The sequence below is a fragment of the Branchiostoma belcheri genome, unplaced genomic scaffold (assembly GCF_001625305.1).
Source record: "Branchiostoma belcheri isolate BF01 breed outbred unplaced genomic scaffold, Haploidv18h27 scaffold21, whole genome shotgun sequence".
NCBI lineage: Eukaryota > Metazoa > Chordata > Leptocardii > Amphioxiformes > Branchiostomatidae > Branchiostoma > Branchiostoma belcheri.
The window spans coordinates 464,867-482,652 of NW_017803602.1; the positions used below are offsets into that span (position 1 = coordinate 464,867).

Sequence of the window (17,786 nt, forward strand, 5' to 3'; positions counted from 1 at the left end):
CTAAATGGGTGCTGAAAAGTTGCAATACTTGTCCCTCCTTTGTCAGACGATTTTAGAAACTATAAGTTAGACAAAAGTATAACAACATATTTTTTTTTCTCAATTGCCCAGGATCGCCTTGGTCTGAAGGAAATGGACAGTCAGGGGAAGCTGGTCTTCCTTAGCTCCGACACTGACCATCTCCAGTTCAGCAAGGAATGGTTCATCAAGAACCTGATTCCCTACATCAAGGAATGACCAGGAGAACCAGGTTTAACCATTCAAAAATGCAACTACCAACAAGGTTGAGATAATTACTATGATACATATAAATGGCAGCATCTCTGTATTAAATATCAGGCTTATAATATCCACTAAAGGATGCATTAAATATTGTTGTTTTAATAACTGTCATTTCACTATATACTACAGGAGAATTGAGTGTGAATTATATCTTCTCTGTGTTAATGATTTATAGAATGTCTAGGATACTTTTGTGTTAAAAGACAATATTGTGGGACACAATTCCTCTTCTTTAAAAAAAGTTTTTGCTAAGTGAGGATTCAATTCACAAGATGTTTGAAGTTGAACCCACTGAAAATCCTCCAAAATGTGCAATAAAGTGTGTAAAAGCAGTTGCCTACACACATATGAACAGATTATGACACGTTGAAAGATGTATTATGTGTGTAGCTTTGATAGCTTTTTATACTTTTCCACAATGTGATATCAAGAGGCCTCATTTGGAGCAGTAATGTTTACTGAGATTAAAACCCATTTTCAAGTATTTTGTCGCACTTCATTTTTATGTCCTAAGTTGCCAAGTTTTAGTACTATTCCTCACCTTTAGGAAGGCCCAATAGAGGCAAATTAACACAGTCAGTAAAACAGGAGACAGCATTTTTCACCACAAATTGATTAACTTTTATTTACCTCTGTTCATGAAAACCATACATTACAGTGCAACATATACATATAAGTACTGGTTTGGAGTTAAGTCTGGTACACTTCAGAAAACATGACAACTGTCCCTGATGTCTCTTGTGACAACTACAACACACAGACTACAAAGCACAAAAACTCAACAAGATCTGCTAGGAATGCCGTATCTTGAAATAACATGTTTATGCAGTATCTTGTGATTTCATGCATGTGCAAATAAAATCTTTCTATTAGTACTTTGCATTTTTGTGAAGGAACCATGTGATTATAACCACTGGAAACATACAATGTATCTATCTGACATCCTATTTAAGTGTGCTAATTTAAATCTTTTCAATAAGCACAGTTTCTGTATATCAGAATATCACTCTTGTAAACCTCTATCATGATTACAATGCCAATATTCTCTGATACATGTAATAATAAATGTACAATATGTGTATATCTTCAAATTCAGTGACACAGTTTATATATCTCTAACTTACTTTGCTATCAGCAGTAAATTGTAGCATATAGCTAAATGTCCTCTAGACTGGACGGAATGATTGATTTAAAGTTGATAATATTATGAATTATTTCTTGAGAAGCAGTATTGCTGTAAACCATGCAAAAGCACTACTCCATGCTTTGTAACCTGGCTCTGATGGTACCCTTTCAGGTATCAAACGCAGACAGTGCTGCCCTACATTTTGTGTGTACTTTACTGGAAGGAGAAGTTGGGGTTGGGTGTGGCCCCACACCAGTTGCCAACAAACTTCAACACATCCTGGCACTCGGTACTGTGGGTCATCTGTGGCACGGAAGGAAAAACACAATAACCATTAAAAGACAATAAATGTGTCGCTAAGCATTAAGTTAAGTTCTTGAAAAGTGGAAAAAAGGATTTATAGATGAAGACATTGACAGAGGCTGACCTTGGTTGTCATGAGGAACTTGTTCCAGTCATCCTTGTTGGCAGCCTTGCCTGGACGTTTGAACTCCACCTTGTTACGTAGTACAGGGTACCCTAAACAAGTGCAGAGGGTAAATTTCAAAATATGCTACTTCAACAACAATGCATTGTCACTTCCAGGAATGATAGTTACATTTTTTTTTGTAATATGATTATTGGAATTTATTGTTACAGTATTACTACATATACTTTGAATATACATATTTTGCTTAGCACTATTTCAATTTTGGGAAAGAGTATGTACACATGTATGGTACATGTAGTTTAACACACACCACTACCAGTGGACTAGCCTCCTGCTGTAGTGATTGAACAACTGTGTGGCACAAGGGCTATATGGTGCGAAATTGAGAAGGAATTAAACTTAACAGGAATACACACTGATACAAACATGGCTTGCAAGAAAAGGCTAGTGTGTTACCTGTAACGACACAGGGCAGTGAGCGGATGCCGGTGTTGATGGCGACAAGCGAGGCCTCGTACGTGTCACGCTCGTCCATGGGGAGGATCTGTTCTACCCGCTGGTCCATGGACACGGCTAACACCCACTCCTTCACCTCCTCTCGCTTGTCATCCTGAACAGGGAGGGGGGCATGGTGTTTATATCAAGCACTATGGCTGAGTAAGGCTAATACATGTACATATACACCTATACAATGTATAATTATGTAAATTGCTTGAACATGACAGTGGTACTTACAGGAAGGTGTTGCTTTTCTGGTAAGGAGATCTCAAAGGGGATGTCTGTATCCTGGAAGTCACTGTTGTCTAACATGTCCAGGGAACCTTCCTCTATAGCCTACAATCAAATACATGTACATTCAATAATGACTATGTATGCTGATGCATTGAAGTTCAAACAATCAATGAATTTTGTTGTATCTGTTAGAAATGGGCTAGGACTGATGGCCCAAAACTTTTGCAATAGTAAAATGTTATGAAATGACTAATAACTATAGGACTGAGTATTACACGCTTGCAAAAAAATGCTGTTGCATGACAAGTACTTTCAATTGGTCCACACAGAATAAAGATTGTTGTACAAGTTAGAGCAAAGCAAAAATGCTAGTCTTGAACAAAGAAACAAACTATTCAAGAATGATAAATGTGGTATTAGACATGTTTGTTGTATTTTGTAAAATATGACGTATATGACCATGTAAGCATCATGCTACTTACTTCACTGAGATCCAGGTATCTGTTCAGGAACACAAATGCCATGTTCTCCCACCCCATGGACTAAGTAGAGAAACAAAATTAAAAACAATGACTAATGAGTTTAAAATGGGAGAGATTGTGAGAGGTAGCATTCTGCAACATTCAAATGTTTACATTGTTTAGCCTCACCTCAGGTGTCTGTGATACAAGAAGACTTTCACACTTAGACTTTATAATTTTTTTTTCAAAGTTTGTTCTACAACCACGTAATGCACAACAAGGCTTACTCTGTTTACTCCAAATACCAAAATACAGGAATTTGCAGCTCACCTTACAGTGAACACCAGCCTCGTAGAAGGCCTTGTCAGCAGGTATGATGTCTGAGTGTCTCAACAGGGACACAGATAGCCGAGCAACAATGTGTTCCTGTCAATGAAAATTGAACACGGTTACATTGCAATTTGACTTTGACATAATTGCACATGCTCAAAACAACAATCACTAGTAGGGGTCCATTCTAGTGTAAGTGGTTCCAATCTACAGCCCTATCTAGGTAACATGTACTTACCATAAGAAGTGGTTTGCTACACCTTAGGCCACACCAATTTAATTTGTTGGTTCTCGGAATCGCCGCTTCAAAAAATCGCAAAATGAAAAAAAAATTAATTCTTGTTACTCTCATCTCATCTGCCGATTTTTTTGGGCCCGAACGTCCACCCGGTACGTTCTTATTTTGCACGGTACGTTTATTAATTTTTTGAAAATCAGTAATTTTTTTCGACTACGCGTGAAAAAAATCGGCAAATCTTCGACGTGAAGACCTTTATAAACGCGTATTGTAGCGAGAAACTTGTCATTTTCCGGCCGGTTTTCGCGATCGCGGCGTGCATAAATTTGTCTGAATGTTCCATTTGTCATGGGTGGTGCTCATCAAAATACGAACTCCTCAAAGCTCTAAATTAGAACAAATTCTAACAAACTAAGCAATTCATTTAATATTTAAGATTCTTAGCTACCGTATTGTATTTGTCGATGTCGATTTACCGCAATAAAATCAAGAAATCGGGTAAAATATTACGCAGTCTTCCCCGTAAAAAATGAAACCTTCCGTGAACCCCAAATGACCTCTTCTTCATGCAAGCAGCGACGCCATGTTGGATATTTCTCGGCTTTCTTCTACCACCAGTTTTGGCTCATTTTTACGACAAAATCCCGGCTAATATCGCCCAGAAAATATCTGGAGCCCTATCTGGTCAATAGAGAAGCATTATTTTCTAATTTTAGTGGATTTTTCCCAAAAGAAAAGTTGTCGTAATCGACGCCAAGTTACGACATGCTGGGATGGTTCGCTGGGATTTTTAGGGGCCATTTTTGAGTAATCGGCACTTCGAAATTTTGTTTACTTTTATGATACGAACGCTAGCAAAAAAAATGCTGCCACATCATGCCCATATTCTTTATTACCCGGTACCCGTTGGATTTTCTTGGCCAACATTTGGCAACGTACTCACGGCTGGACTCAGACGGTAGGATTGGCATTTTGGCCGTCTCGGGACCGAAAACATGTGGACGCTGGACGCGTTAGACAGGTAGACGCAATGCAAGATTTCTTAACGCTTGAGTCGATGGGAAAAATTCAAGGGACCAACACAAAGTGGTCGTAATGGACGAGTGGTCTCTATACAGGGGTGGTCGTTATTACAGGTTTGACTGTATGTATTTCCCAACAACATGACATGTCTACATTTGTACTAGAAATGCTCTCTTTGTTGTCTATTTAAATTCCTAATTGCAAATAACAGTTAAAGATTTGTGCATAACAGTTTCTAGTATATCAGTAAGAGCACATTTTAGCATAAGAGACACAGGTTACCCATCAATTTTGGTAATTTTCCGGGGAGTAAATTTATTCCGGGGGGTATTTTTATTGGATTTTGAAAATTTGTCCGGGGGGTACGTTTATTCCGGGGGGTATGTTTATTCGGCAGATCATTAACATCAATAATTGATCCTTGATACATAGGCTATAAAACAGCAATGTTTTAGCATGTATAGTCATAGCTTTGTTCTCAATCCCTTTTTCCAGCCTTAGCTTTACCATTTGGGCATTGTTTTTTTTTTTTTTCGCCCTGTCGCTTCACATTTTTCATGAAAAAATCCGAGAACCAACAAATTAAATTGGTGTGGCCTTAAGACAGTTTATCAGTTATGTGAACAACAAGCAAACAAACATATACAATGTCATGTGTACTTACCATGCCCTTCTGTCCCATACATGCAGACCTGATGGCATAGTAGTGTGCAATCTGCAGCATCTGTTCAAACTCCTCATGGGCCGGGCTGCTGGCTTCTGATGACTTGGACATGTTCTCACACTGTGGAACCAGACGTGGACTTGGTGAGCAATACAAGTTTTTCATGAATCGTTCATGTCATGTTGCTGCTATTCATTGGATTACCTTTTAGCAGCATAATTTTCATAAATATGTCATGTATGACAATTCATATACTATATAGGGCTGTATCAGGTGGCCTATACATGTATTCCTGATACGCATTTTAAGGAGCATGTATCTATTACATATAGGCTTCAATGTGTGTTGTATCCACTGAAACAATGTCAGCTTTCACCACGTTACATACCAGGTCCAACAGCAGGTCTCTGAGGTCAGCCCACATCCGGTAGGAGTCAGCACGGTCCAGATCAGGCATGGACAGGATCTCCAGCACAATACGCTTGTAGATGTTGAAGTTCTGAAAAAAATTTGATACAAAATAGCTGCATAAGCTGTGCAAGGGAAAACCTACTGTTAACAGAATCTAAAATCAGAAGACAAAAAACTCCTTCCAAAAATTTATCACCCCACATAAATCCTGGAAATTTTGTAAAAGTCTAAAGCACAAAAGGTTGTATAATTAGCTGAAATTAAACTTTGCTGAATGCCTACAGAGCTGCCAGGAAACAAAGACAGGTGCCACTGCCTAAACATAAAATTTGTATGAGTATTATGAAAAATGCACTAAGCACTACAGTGTATGTGAAATGTCCAGGGCAGCTTACTGCAGGGTTTGCTGGTGCCCCATGTTTGACGTACAGATCCAGAGCCTTGTCTGTTTGTCCCTCCTTGATGAGATGGGTGGCATACAGAGCCACATACTTGTGCAGGACCTTGTAGCCCTGTAGGGAAGGAGGAGACTTAGGTTTAGCTGTCACATGATGAGGCCCTTTTCACCAAACATACTAGCAAAATTCAAATTTTGTATGCAGAGGAGTTGTTTCTAGAAATATTCAGTTAACAATCTTAAATTAATCAAGCAAATTTCCATGTCTAATACTGCATGCTGTCAACATGGTAATACATGTATTTGAAATTCCATAAAAGTACTTCACATGACTGTATTTACTTCACTACAGATGTGATTAACATTCTCGTAAGTTACACAGAGAGAACTCACCTGTCCCTCTGCAGTCTCAATGCACTTCTCCCACTGTCCCCTGTCCACATACATGTCCAGGGCTGCGATCACATCCACTCCAACAAGCTGAAACACACAGGAAGACAATGTGAAAATTCTGGAAATGAAAACAGTCAAATTCCGTTCATAACAAAGGTTTATACTGAAAGAGAGCAGATTGGGAAGTTTTTCTTACCGATTCCACCTTGCCCTGGTTCTTCAGGTAGTCCTTGTACTTGTCATCAACATACTGCTCATACCTGTGGTGAGGAAGCATATAGATCACTTAATAGGGAATCTATACAATGTTACATGATCCAATGTTAATGTAAAGTTCCCATCTATTAGCCTTTTTAGGTCATACAGGCTTGGGCATGGTATTGGAAGGTCGAGCCATCTCTCTCCTTCCACCACCTTTTATCTCCTTAATCAAAGTTTATGTAAAGTGCCTTTTCCAAGGACAGAAGCCATGTATTTTTGAACCTTGATGTACCTGGGCTCCAATTCTTTTGCCACTCTCTTAGCCTTGTTCCACTCCTCCCCATCCATGAAGGCATCTATGGCCTCCTTCACCATGTCTAGACTCAGATATAGCTCAGCAGCCTGCAAAAAATACATTGTACATATCTTACATTGATGCCACCTATCAGAACATTGCAGAACTCCATGTTAGTGCACTTGCTCAGTCAGGGTAATACAATGTAGGCACACAATGAAAATAAAATGATGAAATTCTGTAATGAATGGAGTGATGACTCTTCTGACTGAAAAGAGTGTAACAGTAGGTCTGAGGATACAGCTGCACACTGACCGTGTTGTATTTCTTGATATCAATCAGACGAGGGCCCACCAACTCAACAACCTTCACCGCTTTCTCTGCACTCAGGAACTTCATGGCTAACTCAGCAGCCTAGGAGAAGGAAAAGCTAAGTAAATGATGCATCTTCTCATAATCTTAAATACACAGAATTTTAAGGGATATTCAAGGAACATGTAGGTAACATTTCTACTTGAGGAATTACATTTTATAGGACTATTTCCCACCTTTTTCCAACACTTCTCCAACACCCCAGGGTCTTGTGTGTGGACCGTAGTGACCTTGACGTAACAGTCCACAGCTCGGACATACTCTCCTGAGGACTCCCACTCCTTGGCCTGCTCGATGAGGGCGTCGGCCCCCTGGCTGCCTTTAGTGAGCATCTCCCTGTCATACTCATCCTGCAGCTGCTGCAGCTTGTGGGGGATGTACTCCTTACACACACGCAGGGCGTCCGACCACATCCCGGCATCCTGAACAGTCACAACAAGAAAGAAGAGACTAAGCCTCTGTGTTTTGTGAATGTGTTGGAAATGTGGAGGGGATTGTATGATGTAATTAAATGGGGTCAACCACTTCCAGTGGTAGTGCCTAAAAGGCAAACTTTAAGAAACTCAGGAATTGGGCACAAACCAGAGAGCAGCTCTACCACCAGGGTTACAGAATATGTCAGATGTGTAGAAATATGACGTACAAATTTTCTGAATGTTTTAGAGGAAAATGCACATTCAGCAAAGAGTGAAGTGTTACCTACCTCCTGACCACACCATGTATGGAAAAGAATGATGCAGAGACAATGACAAAGATGAGATGTGTGTAGCAAACTTTTGTTTTAACACAAAATGTAAACTTGTTGACCTTTATAAGTTATATCTATCTGACACCCGTGCTACAGAAATTTGACTACCCACTACCTAGTTACTTCTTATACAGATTACAGCATTTGCTGCCACGTTACTTCGTTCATTAGATATTACCTATTCTGTAAGCTATGATCACTGAGCTCTGAAAAATATAGTTTTGACACATCATAATATCATGACATACCTTATAGTATTTAACAGCCAGCTCTGGACGCTGGGCCCTCAGCAGGAACGTCTCTGCCTTTTGGTAATCCTTCTGTTCAAACGCGTACCTAAACAAAGGAAACAGTAACTGTAAAAAACTGAAAAGCTAATTAAAGTACCACTCAGCTTGGTACAGAATTATGTATCTGTAAGGCAGGCCTTTTGACTTGACTCTATTACTATAGCAATCTCAAAAGTATGAATTCTCCCTACCTAGCCTGACCAACCAGCACATCCGACACACTGTCCTTGTCGTGTTCCTCAGCAACCCTCTGTGCTGCGTCCCAGTCCTGGTTATGGACGTACCTGGGGAACAGCAGGACAGTCTTAGTGCAAACAGAAAATGCCAGCTTTTGGCAATTTCTATCACGACAATATGTTCTACATTGAGTCTTGCAACATTATCAAAATCTAAATATATCCAACCACAAAAAAGTCTTCTTGAACTTCAATTCAATAAATAGAATGTAAATGATGCTGATGAACTGTTCAAAAAGAGAACTTACATCAGCACAGCCTCCTTAGGCTTTCCTGCCCTGACAAACTCTGCCTCTGCCTCCTTGAACTTACCCTGTCGCAGGAAGCAATATCACAACATCAGGATTAGTGGTACTAGTACAAAACATTGCAACAAAAGACTGGAATAGTCTAGGAGACATCTCAAAAGTTCTACGTTAAAGTTCTCTAAAATACAAACGTTGACTTGAAGAGATAATGATGGAAAGAGAAGTAAGGAAAATGACTGACTCCATGATTTTACAAACATGGAAAAAAATTAATTTCTGACTACTTTGTTCCAAGGAAAATCTTACCTCATCCTCCAGATACATGGCATGCTTGAGGTGGATTTCTGGTAACTTGTTCTTCATTGCAGTCCGGGAAAGGTCAAAGGCAAAGTCAAAGGCACTGTGGGGAAAACCAGTATGATTGTTAGAGATGGAGAGTGCTAAAAATGAAACATCAAGATCCATATCAATTTGACAACAAACTACTATTCTTAGTTTAGCAATAACCATGGGGGGTTTAGGAGACAAAAAATACCATGAGCTATATAGAGCTGATGTATTTGTCTTTATGGCACTTGGGAGTTGTGACATGTATATAGCAAGTGAGTAGAAAGCCTAAAGAAAAGAACTTGAAGGTAGAAAATGTAGAAGACATCCATACCAGTTCTCAGCAGCATAGTCTATTGCAGCCTCCAGCAGCCCAAACTTGGTGAGCAGCTTGACAGCCGAGTCTCCGCCCAGGCTCTTGGCCCACAGGTACGCCACTTGTTTGGAAGCATTTGGGCCGCCATGGGACTTGGCGACCTGGGAAGACAGGTTTAGGTCCATGGGTCATTCTCAGCCAGATGGCCTTAACATACTATGAATTCATTTACTTCTACAGTGTTTTTTTTGTGTTAGGAGGGAAAAGGAAGCTTTTGCTGTGTTTTAAACCAGCAGTTGAAACAATTCTTTAGATTCATTGGAAGTGTATACTCATAGTGAATTTCTGCTGGACTAATCACAGTGAAAACTGCAAATATAAAACCACTGCAAAAAGGTTTGATAATTACTTGCATGCTCTGGCACAAAAAAAAAGTTTGACAGAGTGAGAGACAACAAAAGGACCCACCCTATATGCTTCATCCCACATGTCGTTAGTCCTGTACATGTTAACGGCAGACTTCCAGTCTTTGGCCTCCAGGTAGTGGTGTTCAGCCTGACGGAAGTTCCCCTCACTCTCCAGCTCCTGTATGGGGACACACAGAGTTTGTTAAGTAGGTAGTGGGTTCTCTTTAGGACTTAGGAATGTTGAGTTAATTAACTATGTACCTGGATACTGTTGCTATATGACGAAATCTCATCTTATCTATCAGTTGACTGTCGTACGCTGCATGTTCTTTCTGCTGATTGAGATCACTTTAACTGCTTCAATCTGCAATCATTTGTAGTAATCCAAGCCATACCTTGGCCAGGTGGAGATGTGTGTCCTGTAAGAGGTCCTTGTGGTGCAGACGGACCAGCCGGATCATGTCGTCATAGCGACGCAACTTCTTGTACATAGTAATGGCCAGGTCTGGCTCATCCACTGTGATATACAACCTACGATGGGAGAAATGGTCAGCAAAAAAAATGCCATTCTGTCAATCAGAAAATTTAAGGAATTCAAGTAGAAGCCTGAGAGATTCCACAAAATACAGACTAGTCCGGAACACCAGTATCCAACATTATCATGCATCCCAGATATGACAGGCTGAGTCCTCACCTCTCTGCTTCCCTATAACGACCCTGAGACTCCAGCTGTTGAGCCTGTGTGATGTACAACACTGCCACATCCTCAGGCTTCATACATGTCATGGCCAGCTGCAACAGGGACAAGCAGAATTTAGGCACTGTTAAATGTCTACAATGCCATACAGAATAATTATACAGTTCGGTACAGTACAGTAATAGACTCTTAATTTACATTTTTTTAAAATGGATATCGAAATGATGATCAGTTTAATATATATAGTAAGTATTCAAGAACTGTTACTTCTGCCACAAACAAGTCTTAGAATAATATAATAGACACGTAAACACAGTGAGTGAGTCCCCACCTTGTGTGCAGCCTCCCACTTGCCAGATGATGTGTACATCTCGATGGCTTCCTTAGTGTGGCCTGACTTCACAAAGAACCGCTCTGCAGTCTGGGATCATCAGGAAGAGAAACATCTCAGCTATTACAACTTATATACACATACATATACAGGAACACACATGTACAGGAATGTCCTTTATTCACAGGCCTTAACTGATCATCACCAAAGCATGACAAATAAAAAATTCTCCCTTACCTCTAGCTCCTGTATGGAGGCATAGTGCTGGCCTATCTTGTAGTAGTACTTGGCTGCTACAGATGGGTCCTGGAGTTCCACTATCTGTACAGCCTTGTTCCACTGCCGAGACTGGATGGCAGAGTCAATGGCCTTCAGCGAGCAGCTGAGGAAAAAAAGTTGATATAGTTTAAGACAGGTGTGGAGCTTTGAAGGATGGATATTAACTCTTAAAATTTCATGGAGGAAGGGAAGGAGGTTTTCCAAATGTTTTCAGTTCCATGAAACAATTCTGTAGGATACATTGGAAATGCAATAAAACTAATTGTGAGCATTTAAAACAAAATTGTGAGCATTTCAAGATTTACAGTATTTAGAATACACTGTTAGAAGAGAAACTATCTTGGAAACTGTACAGTCTTGGCTTGTAAATTACTTACTTGGCTTGTAAATTAACAAAAAGAATTTCAATGTAATACACATTTTAAAGAAAACTTAACACAAAGTATCAATGTATTTAGCCACAGTGACAATACACAGAAAAGGCTGTACCCAGCTTCGATGTAGTGGTTGATGGCAGCGTCCAGTTGTTTCTGTGCGACCAGCCAGTCTCCCCAGTCCTCCTCCAGACGAACCACCTCGTTAGGGAAGGACATCCTCGCCAGCTCCACAGCACGCCGGTACGCGTGGCCCTTACGGTAACACTCCAGGGCACGCTGGTTCTGTCGGATCTGTTCAAACATGTCTCCAGCCTACAGGGAAACAGGTAGGATTATTACACAGTGATCTTGGACAGGACATACAGCCAGATGTCCTGTGTTTGATGAGAGCCACAACTCAACCATATGTTTAAGACCCCACTACACATATCAAAAATAGTACTAAGTAGGGGGCCATCCTGGTGTGAGTGGTTCAAATCTTACAAAACTTGCGTGTTAGGCATGAAAAAAGGCAGTTTACCAGACTGAGTTATGCAAATCAATCAAGCAAGCCATGCTTCACACTTTTGAAACAGCCAGACAACCATCTAGATTTAGATCTACTTTTCTAAGACTCACCCTCTCATAGAACTCTCCCTTGATGAGTGCGCTGGCGATCCTGGAGACCAGGTCAGTGTTGGACAGCAGTTCCTCATGACTGGTGACCAGCCGTGCTGCCTTGGCTGGCAGCCCTGCCTTCATGTACAGGTTAATGGCTGCGATGTAGTCTCCCTCATTCTCCTTCACCTGGTCATGGCAGCAAGACAGCAGGATATGTTATTGGACAATAAGATGATGTATGAAAAAAGGTTGCAAGTTTAAGAATGTCTTCAAAGGCATGACCTCAGACCTATAAAACTAGGAAAGTTTTTACTGACCTCTCCAGCCTTCTCCTCCTGGTTGGTGTCCATGAGCCACTGGTAGTAGTTCCTGCGCAGGGTCTCCAGCTCAGGGTGGTGCTGCTCACAAACAAACAAACAAACAAGCATTAAATTTACCATGGTTGCAGGAGGGGATATTATCAGACCAGCAGTTTGAAGTTCATCTATAGATGATGTGGAATTACCGGGTAGAAATGGTTACACCATTTCCCCTCTTTGACCCTACTTTATTCAAATAACTACAGGCACACAAGAAAACATATAGACAGACGCACACACACCTCTATTCACTGAGGTAATTGGTTTTAAGGAGAGAAAAACCACAGCACAGGTCGTGTACCTTTGCCTCTGCCACTGAGATGGACTCGTCCCACTTGTGCAGCTCCTGGTACATCTCCATGGCCTTGTCAATCTCGTTCTGCTCCAGGTAGATGGCCTCGGCCTGACCAAACTGTTTGTCCAACATGGCCAGCTTCGCACGCACCACGTAGTGGTCCATACCATCACCTCCCTGTGTTTCAGAAAATTTCTTAGCTTCTTTTACAGTGCCAACCTCAAATTTCTATGGGCTATGCTATCATGAACCTTTCAATTGTCCAATTTCTTTGTCTTCATTTATCAAAGTACATTTGTATGTTGACTGGCTAGAGCTGCACGTACACATCAGTCATGTTCCATGATTGTACCAAAATTGACGACTGAACAGATTTTTCTCTGAAGAACAAATGCTTTTCTCAAGGAAGAGAACTACTTTTTTCACTGTAGACAGTGTCCCTTGGTGGAGCACCACACACACACACAACTTGCCCCTCACCATGTCTTCTGCAGCCTTCTCTGCCAGTTTGTTGACGTCCTGCAGGTACTTGGCCTTGGCCACGTCTCCCAGGGCAGCGTAGCAGCGCTCGGCAATGTGCAGCTGCTGGGCCTCCAGGGACAGCTTACTCAGGGTCTTCCACATCGCCTCTGTCTCTGACGACATCTCCAGGGACTCCAGGAAAGCTGCAGCTCTGAGGAAAACAGATAGATGGCATACATGTAAGGTTACTTCTGAAACAACAGATGATGACCACAGACTGAAAGTTTATAGCAAATGTACAGTTGCCACATTGCATATTCTGGACTACTTTAATGTTCATATATATATACTGTATGTAATCTATAAGAAAAATACTATTAAATTCAGAGTAATGCTAAGGCACAAACAAGTAAAACAACTTTGAATAATCATGGGCAAAGCTGAATTTTACTTGAGCCAGAAGTCCCCTGTTTGATGCTGAGCTACACCAGGAGCATGTTAAAGAACACACCGCACTTACTGAAAAGAGTACTAGGTCCATAGAGTAAGTACAATCTGGTCTTGCACAGCTTGTACTTACTGCACAACTGAACTTATGCCTTAAGGTATTGAGTGTCTGTCCTGTTGGAATGACAAACCTTGGGAAGTCTGCATCATCAATGGCTGTCCCAAACTCAATCAGCCCCTCGTCCAGGGTGTAGGAGATGGTGGTGACGCCCTCGTTCACTATCACATCTGTCTTACCTTCATTACGCTCCAAGTCAACAATGTCGCCCTGGAGGGAACAATGTGAAAACAGAACTTAGTGTTTCCTTCTGCAAATAGCAAAAACTCCCCAGATAAATCATTTGGAGGTCCGTGTATACAAAAATGTGAATGGGACCCTAAGGCATCACTACGCCAAATTTCAGGACAATTTGGTTTTCACATCAAGGCACAAGTGCCAAAATTTTTTTGTCAGAAAATGGCAAAAACAATATCAAATTTTGAAAAAAAAATGATTATGGTCGTTATTGGATATTGACCAACTCTACCTCCATGCCAACCAGGTGGCTTTGATTGAGTTGAATTCATTTAACCAAGTGGAAGGAGAAGAAAGAGAAGTAACGTCAGGCTGTAAAACAATATATTTCACTATCATACATGTATCGAGTGAAAATAATATAATAATGTGTTGCTTTTCATAGATACCTTGATAGGAAACATGGTGACCCTCTCTGGTGCATCTATGTTGTACCACACACACAGGTTGCCCCTGTTCTGAGCCACCACCACATCACTGTTGGGAACCCACTGGACGTACGAACAGTAGTTCAGCATGGTGGTCTTCACCTGAGACTCCAGGTCATAAATGTGCAGCTGAAAAGGACAAAAATATCTTTAACTAAAACTCTTAATAATATCATGATTATATGATATAACATCAGATTATGTATTATGTTCCTACATAGCACAGCACACCAGCTATCTAGAGGGGATGCCCTTACTATGGTTACTGACAATAAGATTTACTCTAGATATATTAGTTCTTCTGGAAAATCACTAGCCTGGATGCCAGTCTTAAAGTACGCTCTCTTGTTGCTTCCCTCCCAAAAGACACTACTGTGTCTGATTTTGTATAACACCTACCCTCATCCTCTTATCTCTGAAGAGCAGTTTGCGCCCGGTCTCGTTGAGTTCCAGCCAGTCTATTTTAGAGTCATGGCTGATGGAGGAGATGGCGTAACCCATGTTCAGGTCCATAATGGCGATAGTCTTCATGTCCATCAGATAGGCCATCTTCTTGTTATCCTCCTGTCCATGGATTGATCTCTCGTTCAGTCGGACACTGGGGATGGAACACAAAAAATGTTACTAGTACCTCAGCTTCTTAACTTGTAGTGCAAATAGAGAGTGACTATGATGATCAAACTTTTAGTATATACTATATTTCTATACTACATTTATCAGTAAAATAAAGATTTCAGACTTACGGGAAGTATTTTGGGTTTTGAGATTATTCTGTAATGTACTGGGAACAGGATATAAACTGTGCAGGGTCGACCTCTAACTCCTGCTGGCTCCCAGCCAGATTAGATTCTGGGACCTTCATGTTCACCCCAATTCCTGTGTCTGAACTTTTGACCTCCTTTCATTCTGCCTGTCAATCTTTCCCCCATCTACCTGCTATCAACTGTCATTGAGGAAGATTTCCGATAAGACCAACACTTGCCTGATGAGATGTGGGTTCATGAACTCAGTGCGTACAGAGCCGAGGATCTCATTGGCGCCATACTCCACGAGCGTCAGCTCCCCCGCGTTGAAGATCATGCACACCGTCTCGTTCTCGAAGAAGAACTTCTCGTTGCCTCCTGTGTTCTGCCAGGGAACCTCGCTGAGCTTGTTGGTCTTGAGGTCGCCCAAAAGGATGGTGTCGGAGGTGTGTGCCACCAGGAAACGGTCTTTCCCCATGATCTTGACCTCATCGATTTCATAGCCATAGTGAGACTTCAGGACGACACGTGTGCCTGATGACAGGTTCTTCACTATGACCTGCAAAGGACCATTCACATTGCTGTGACTTTCAATGAAATGATTCCTTTCTCTACAGTTCTGGTAACTAAATCAGGCCAATCCTGACTGTCCATCACAATCCATTTACATGTAGCAGTTCACCAGTGGGCGAATAGCATTTCGTGATTCGAACAATGAGAGATTGTCTGCATGTCCATCAAATATTTTGTATATCTGGTCTGTAAAGATCTGTACCAAACTTTATGTCGACTTGGTAAATGTACTGTCCATATACTGGACCACATGACTACCACCTGGTTCTTCCACAAGCTTCATAGAAAGGGAGCATACAATTCTTGAATTGTCCTCTTTGAAGTCACCAGTTTAGCAACACAAAGACTATTTATAAATATCAGCTGGTGCATTATCAAGCCAAAAATGGTGCTTTCTTACCTGACTGAGCCCAACATATGTCATCTCAAACTTGTTTTTGTAGATGGACCTCCGTAGACAGCAGTCAAAGAGCTCCACTCCTCCACACAGGGTCCCCTGTTGAGATTGCAGAAACACATAAAGCAATACAAAAGTGCCACCTTGCAGTTTACAGCCAAATTGCAGGTGTCCATTAACACTGTGCCATGACTTTGCCTTGTAGTTATCATGGTTATACCAATACTTCTTTTGATGATAGGAATTAGGATGCAATGTTAAAGTCACTGTTTACTGTAACACTACTTACTCAAGTTACTGAATAGGCCAGTTCCATAGAGTCTTCATGGCTATCAAAGTGAAACAGTATCTATATTGTATATCATACTCACAGCAGTTAGCCTGGACCCATCCTTCTTCCAGGCCAGTGCAGTGATGGTGTAGAGGTTAGGGATCTCCTTTGGCCTAGCCTCATCCCACAGGCCCTTCCTGGGGCTCCAGTTGTACACTCGCAGCCTATTACATAATGTATAAAATCCATTGTTGGAGTTAAAATCTTGGATAATTTAAAACATTTATTTCAAACCACCCGAAACTATATATTTTTGGACCCTTTAAACATTTGTCACACCTTGTCATGCACATTATATCCAGCCATTCTGGGACTTTTTAGGGCCTTGGACAGTTTTCCAGAGTTCTGATGGCTAACTTGATTAAAGTAACATCACCTGTCATAGCTGCCGACGACCACTGACTGACCACTGGGACTACAGACGGCCGTGGTCAGCTCCTTCTCATCATCATCACGGCTGTAGTCAAACTGCTGGATAGACCGCCCGTCCTTCCCGTACACAATCACGCGCTTGTCGCATCCTGCCACCATGATACTGTTGGCAGCCCAGGCCAGGGCATACGGAGGACAGCCATGGGTGCAGATCTTTCCCTGTGGACAGACAAACAACTGATTTCTTCTGTTTGTTTTGATTTGTTTGCTTTGTTTTGCATTGTATTTGCAGTTTGTTTTGTACATGCAGTAAACCACCTTTAGGTGTACCATATTACTTTTGTACAGTACATGTATGAACAAACTGCATATATAGAACCTTGAGGTTTGGTCCACTCCCCATCTGTGGTCACAGTGGACTAGTCATACCTGTGAATCTCCAGTTCCCTCATCATCAAAGAAGTAGCGAACAATCGAGCCGTCAGCATGGCCGGACAGGATGCCCTTCCCAGAGGTACTGCAACAAGGCAAATCAACTTCTGTTTCAGTGGTGTGAATGCCAGACAATTATCTACAGTACGTTCAAAAGAACCATATAAACCAGTAGATAACCTATTCTTTTATTGACATTACACACAGTGCTTTTTTAAAATTCATCACGAGGCCCGGTTAATACTTGTGCTGAACTGGAAAATATTTGACAAAAACGTGTCTGAGCATGCATGTTTGTGGATAAAATATAACATAGCAGTGTTATCTTGACTAGTGATCATGACTTTAAACATAAAACAACCAGTGTCATACAACAATTGC

General features: G+C 41.2%; 2 protein-coding genes across 2 annotated transcripts in view; one reads left to right on the forward strand and one right to left on the reverse strand.

Annotated features, from left to right (window-relative positions):
* The window catches only part of LOC109469749 (palmitoyl-protein thioesterase 1-like), an 8,156-nt gene extending 7,390 nt beyond the window's left edge, over positions 1-766 (forward strand). Inside the window, exon 9 of the mRNA XM_019768336.1 lies at positions 112-766. Within this exon, the coding sequence (XP_019623895.1) occupies positions 112-237 (126 nt within the window). The 3' untranslated portion in view covers positions 238-766. The remainder of the gene's footprint in view (positions 1-111) is intronic.
* A 113-nt stretch (positions 767-879) lies between these two features.
* LOC109469606 (intraflagellar transport protein 172 homolog) lies at positions 880-17,531 on the reverse strand (the record flags this gene model as incomplete). The annotated part of the gene is made up of 37 exons (XM_019768146.1): positions 880-1,711; positions 1,836-1,927; positions 2,295-2,448; positions 2,574-2,672; positions 3,053-3,112; positions 3,362-3,457; positions 5,287-5,406; positions 5,675-5,785; positions 6,093-6,209; positions 6,488-6,574; positions 6,684-6,747; positions 6,981-7,090; positions 7,299-7,397; positions 7,532-7,777; positions 8,352-8,439; positions 8,585-8,677; positions 8,878-8,942; positions 9,184-9,277; positions 9,539-9,681; positions 9,989-10,105; positions 10,323-10,458; positions 10,622-10,719; positions 10,956-11,045; positions 11,193-11,337; positions 11,724-11,923; positions 12,230-12,397; positions 12,529-12,609; positions 12,872-13,042; positions 13,346-13,538; positions 13,966-14,102; positions 14,519-14,686; positions 14,957-15,155; positions 15,540-15,859; positions 16,274-16,369; positions 16,642-16,765; positions 16,978-17,192; positions 17,403-17,531. Coding segments are annotated over 37 exons (4,815 nt in total), but the record flags the coding sequence as incomplete, so codon positions are not given.
* Positions 17,532-17,786: the final 255 nt, after the last annotated feature.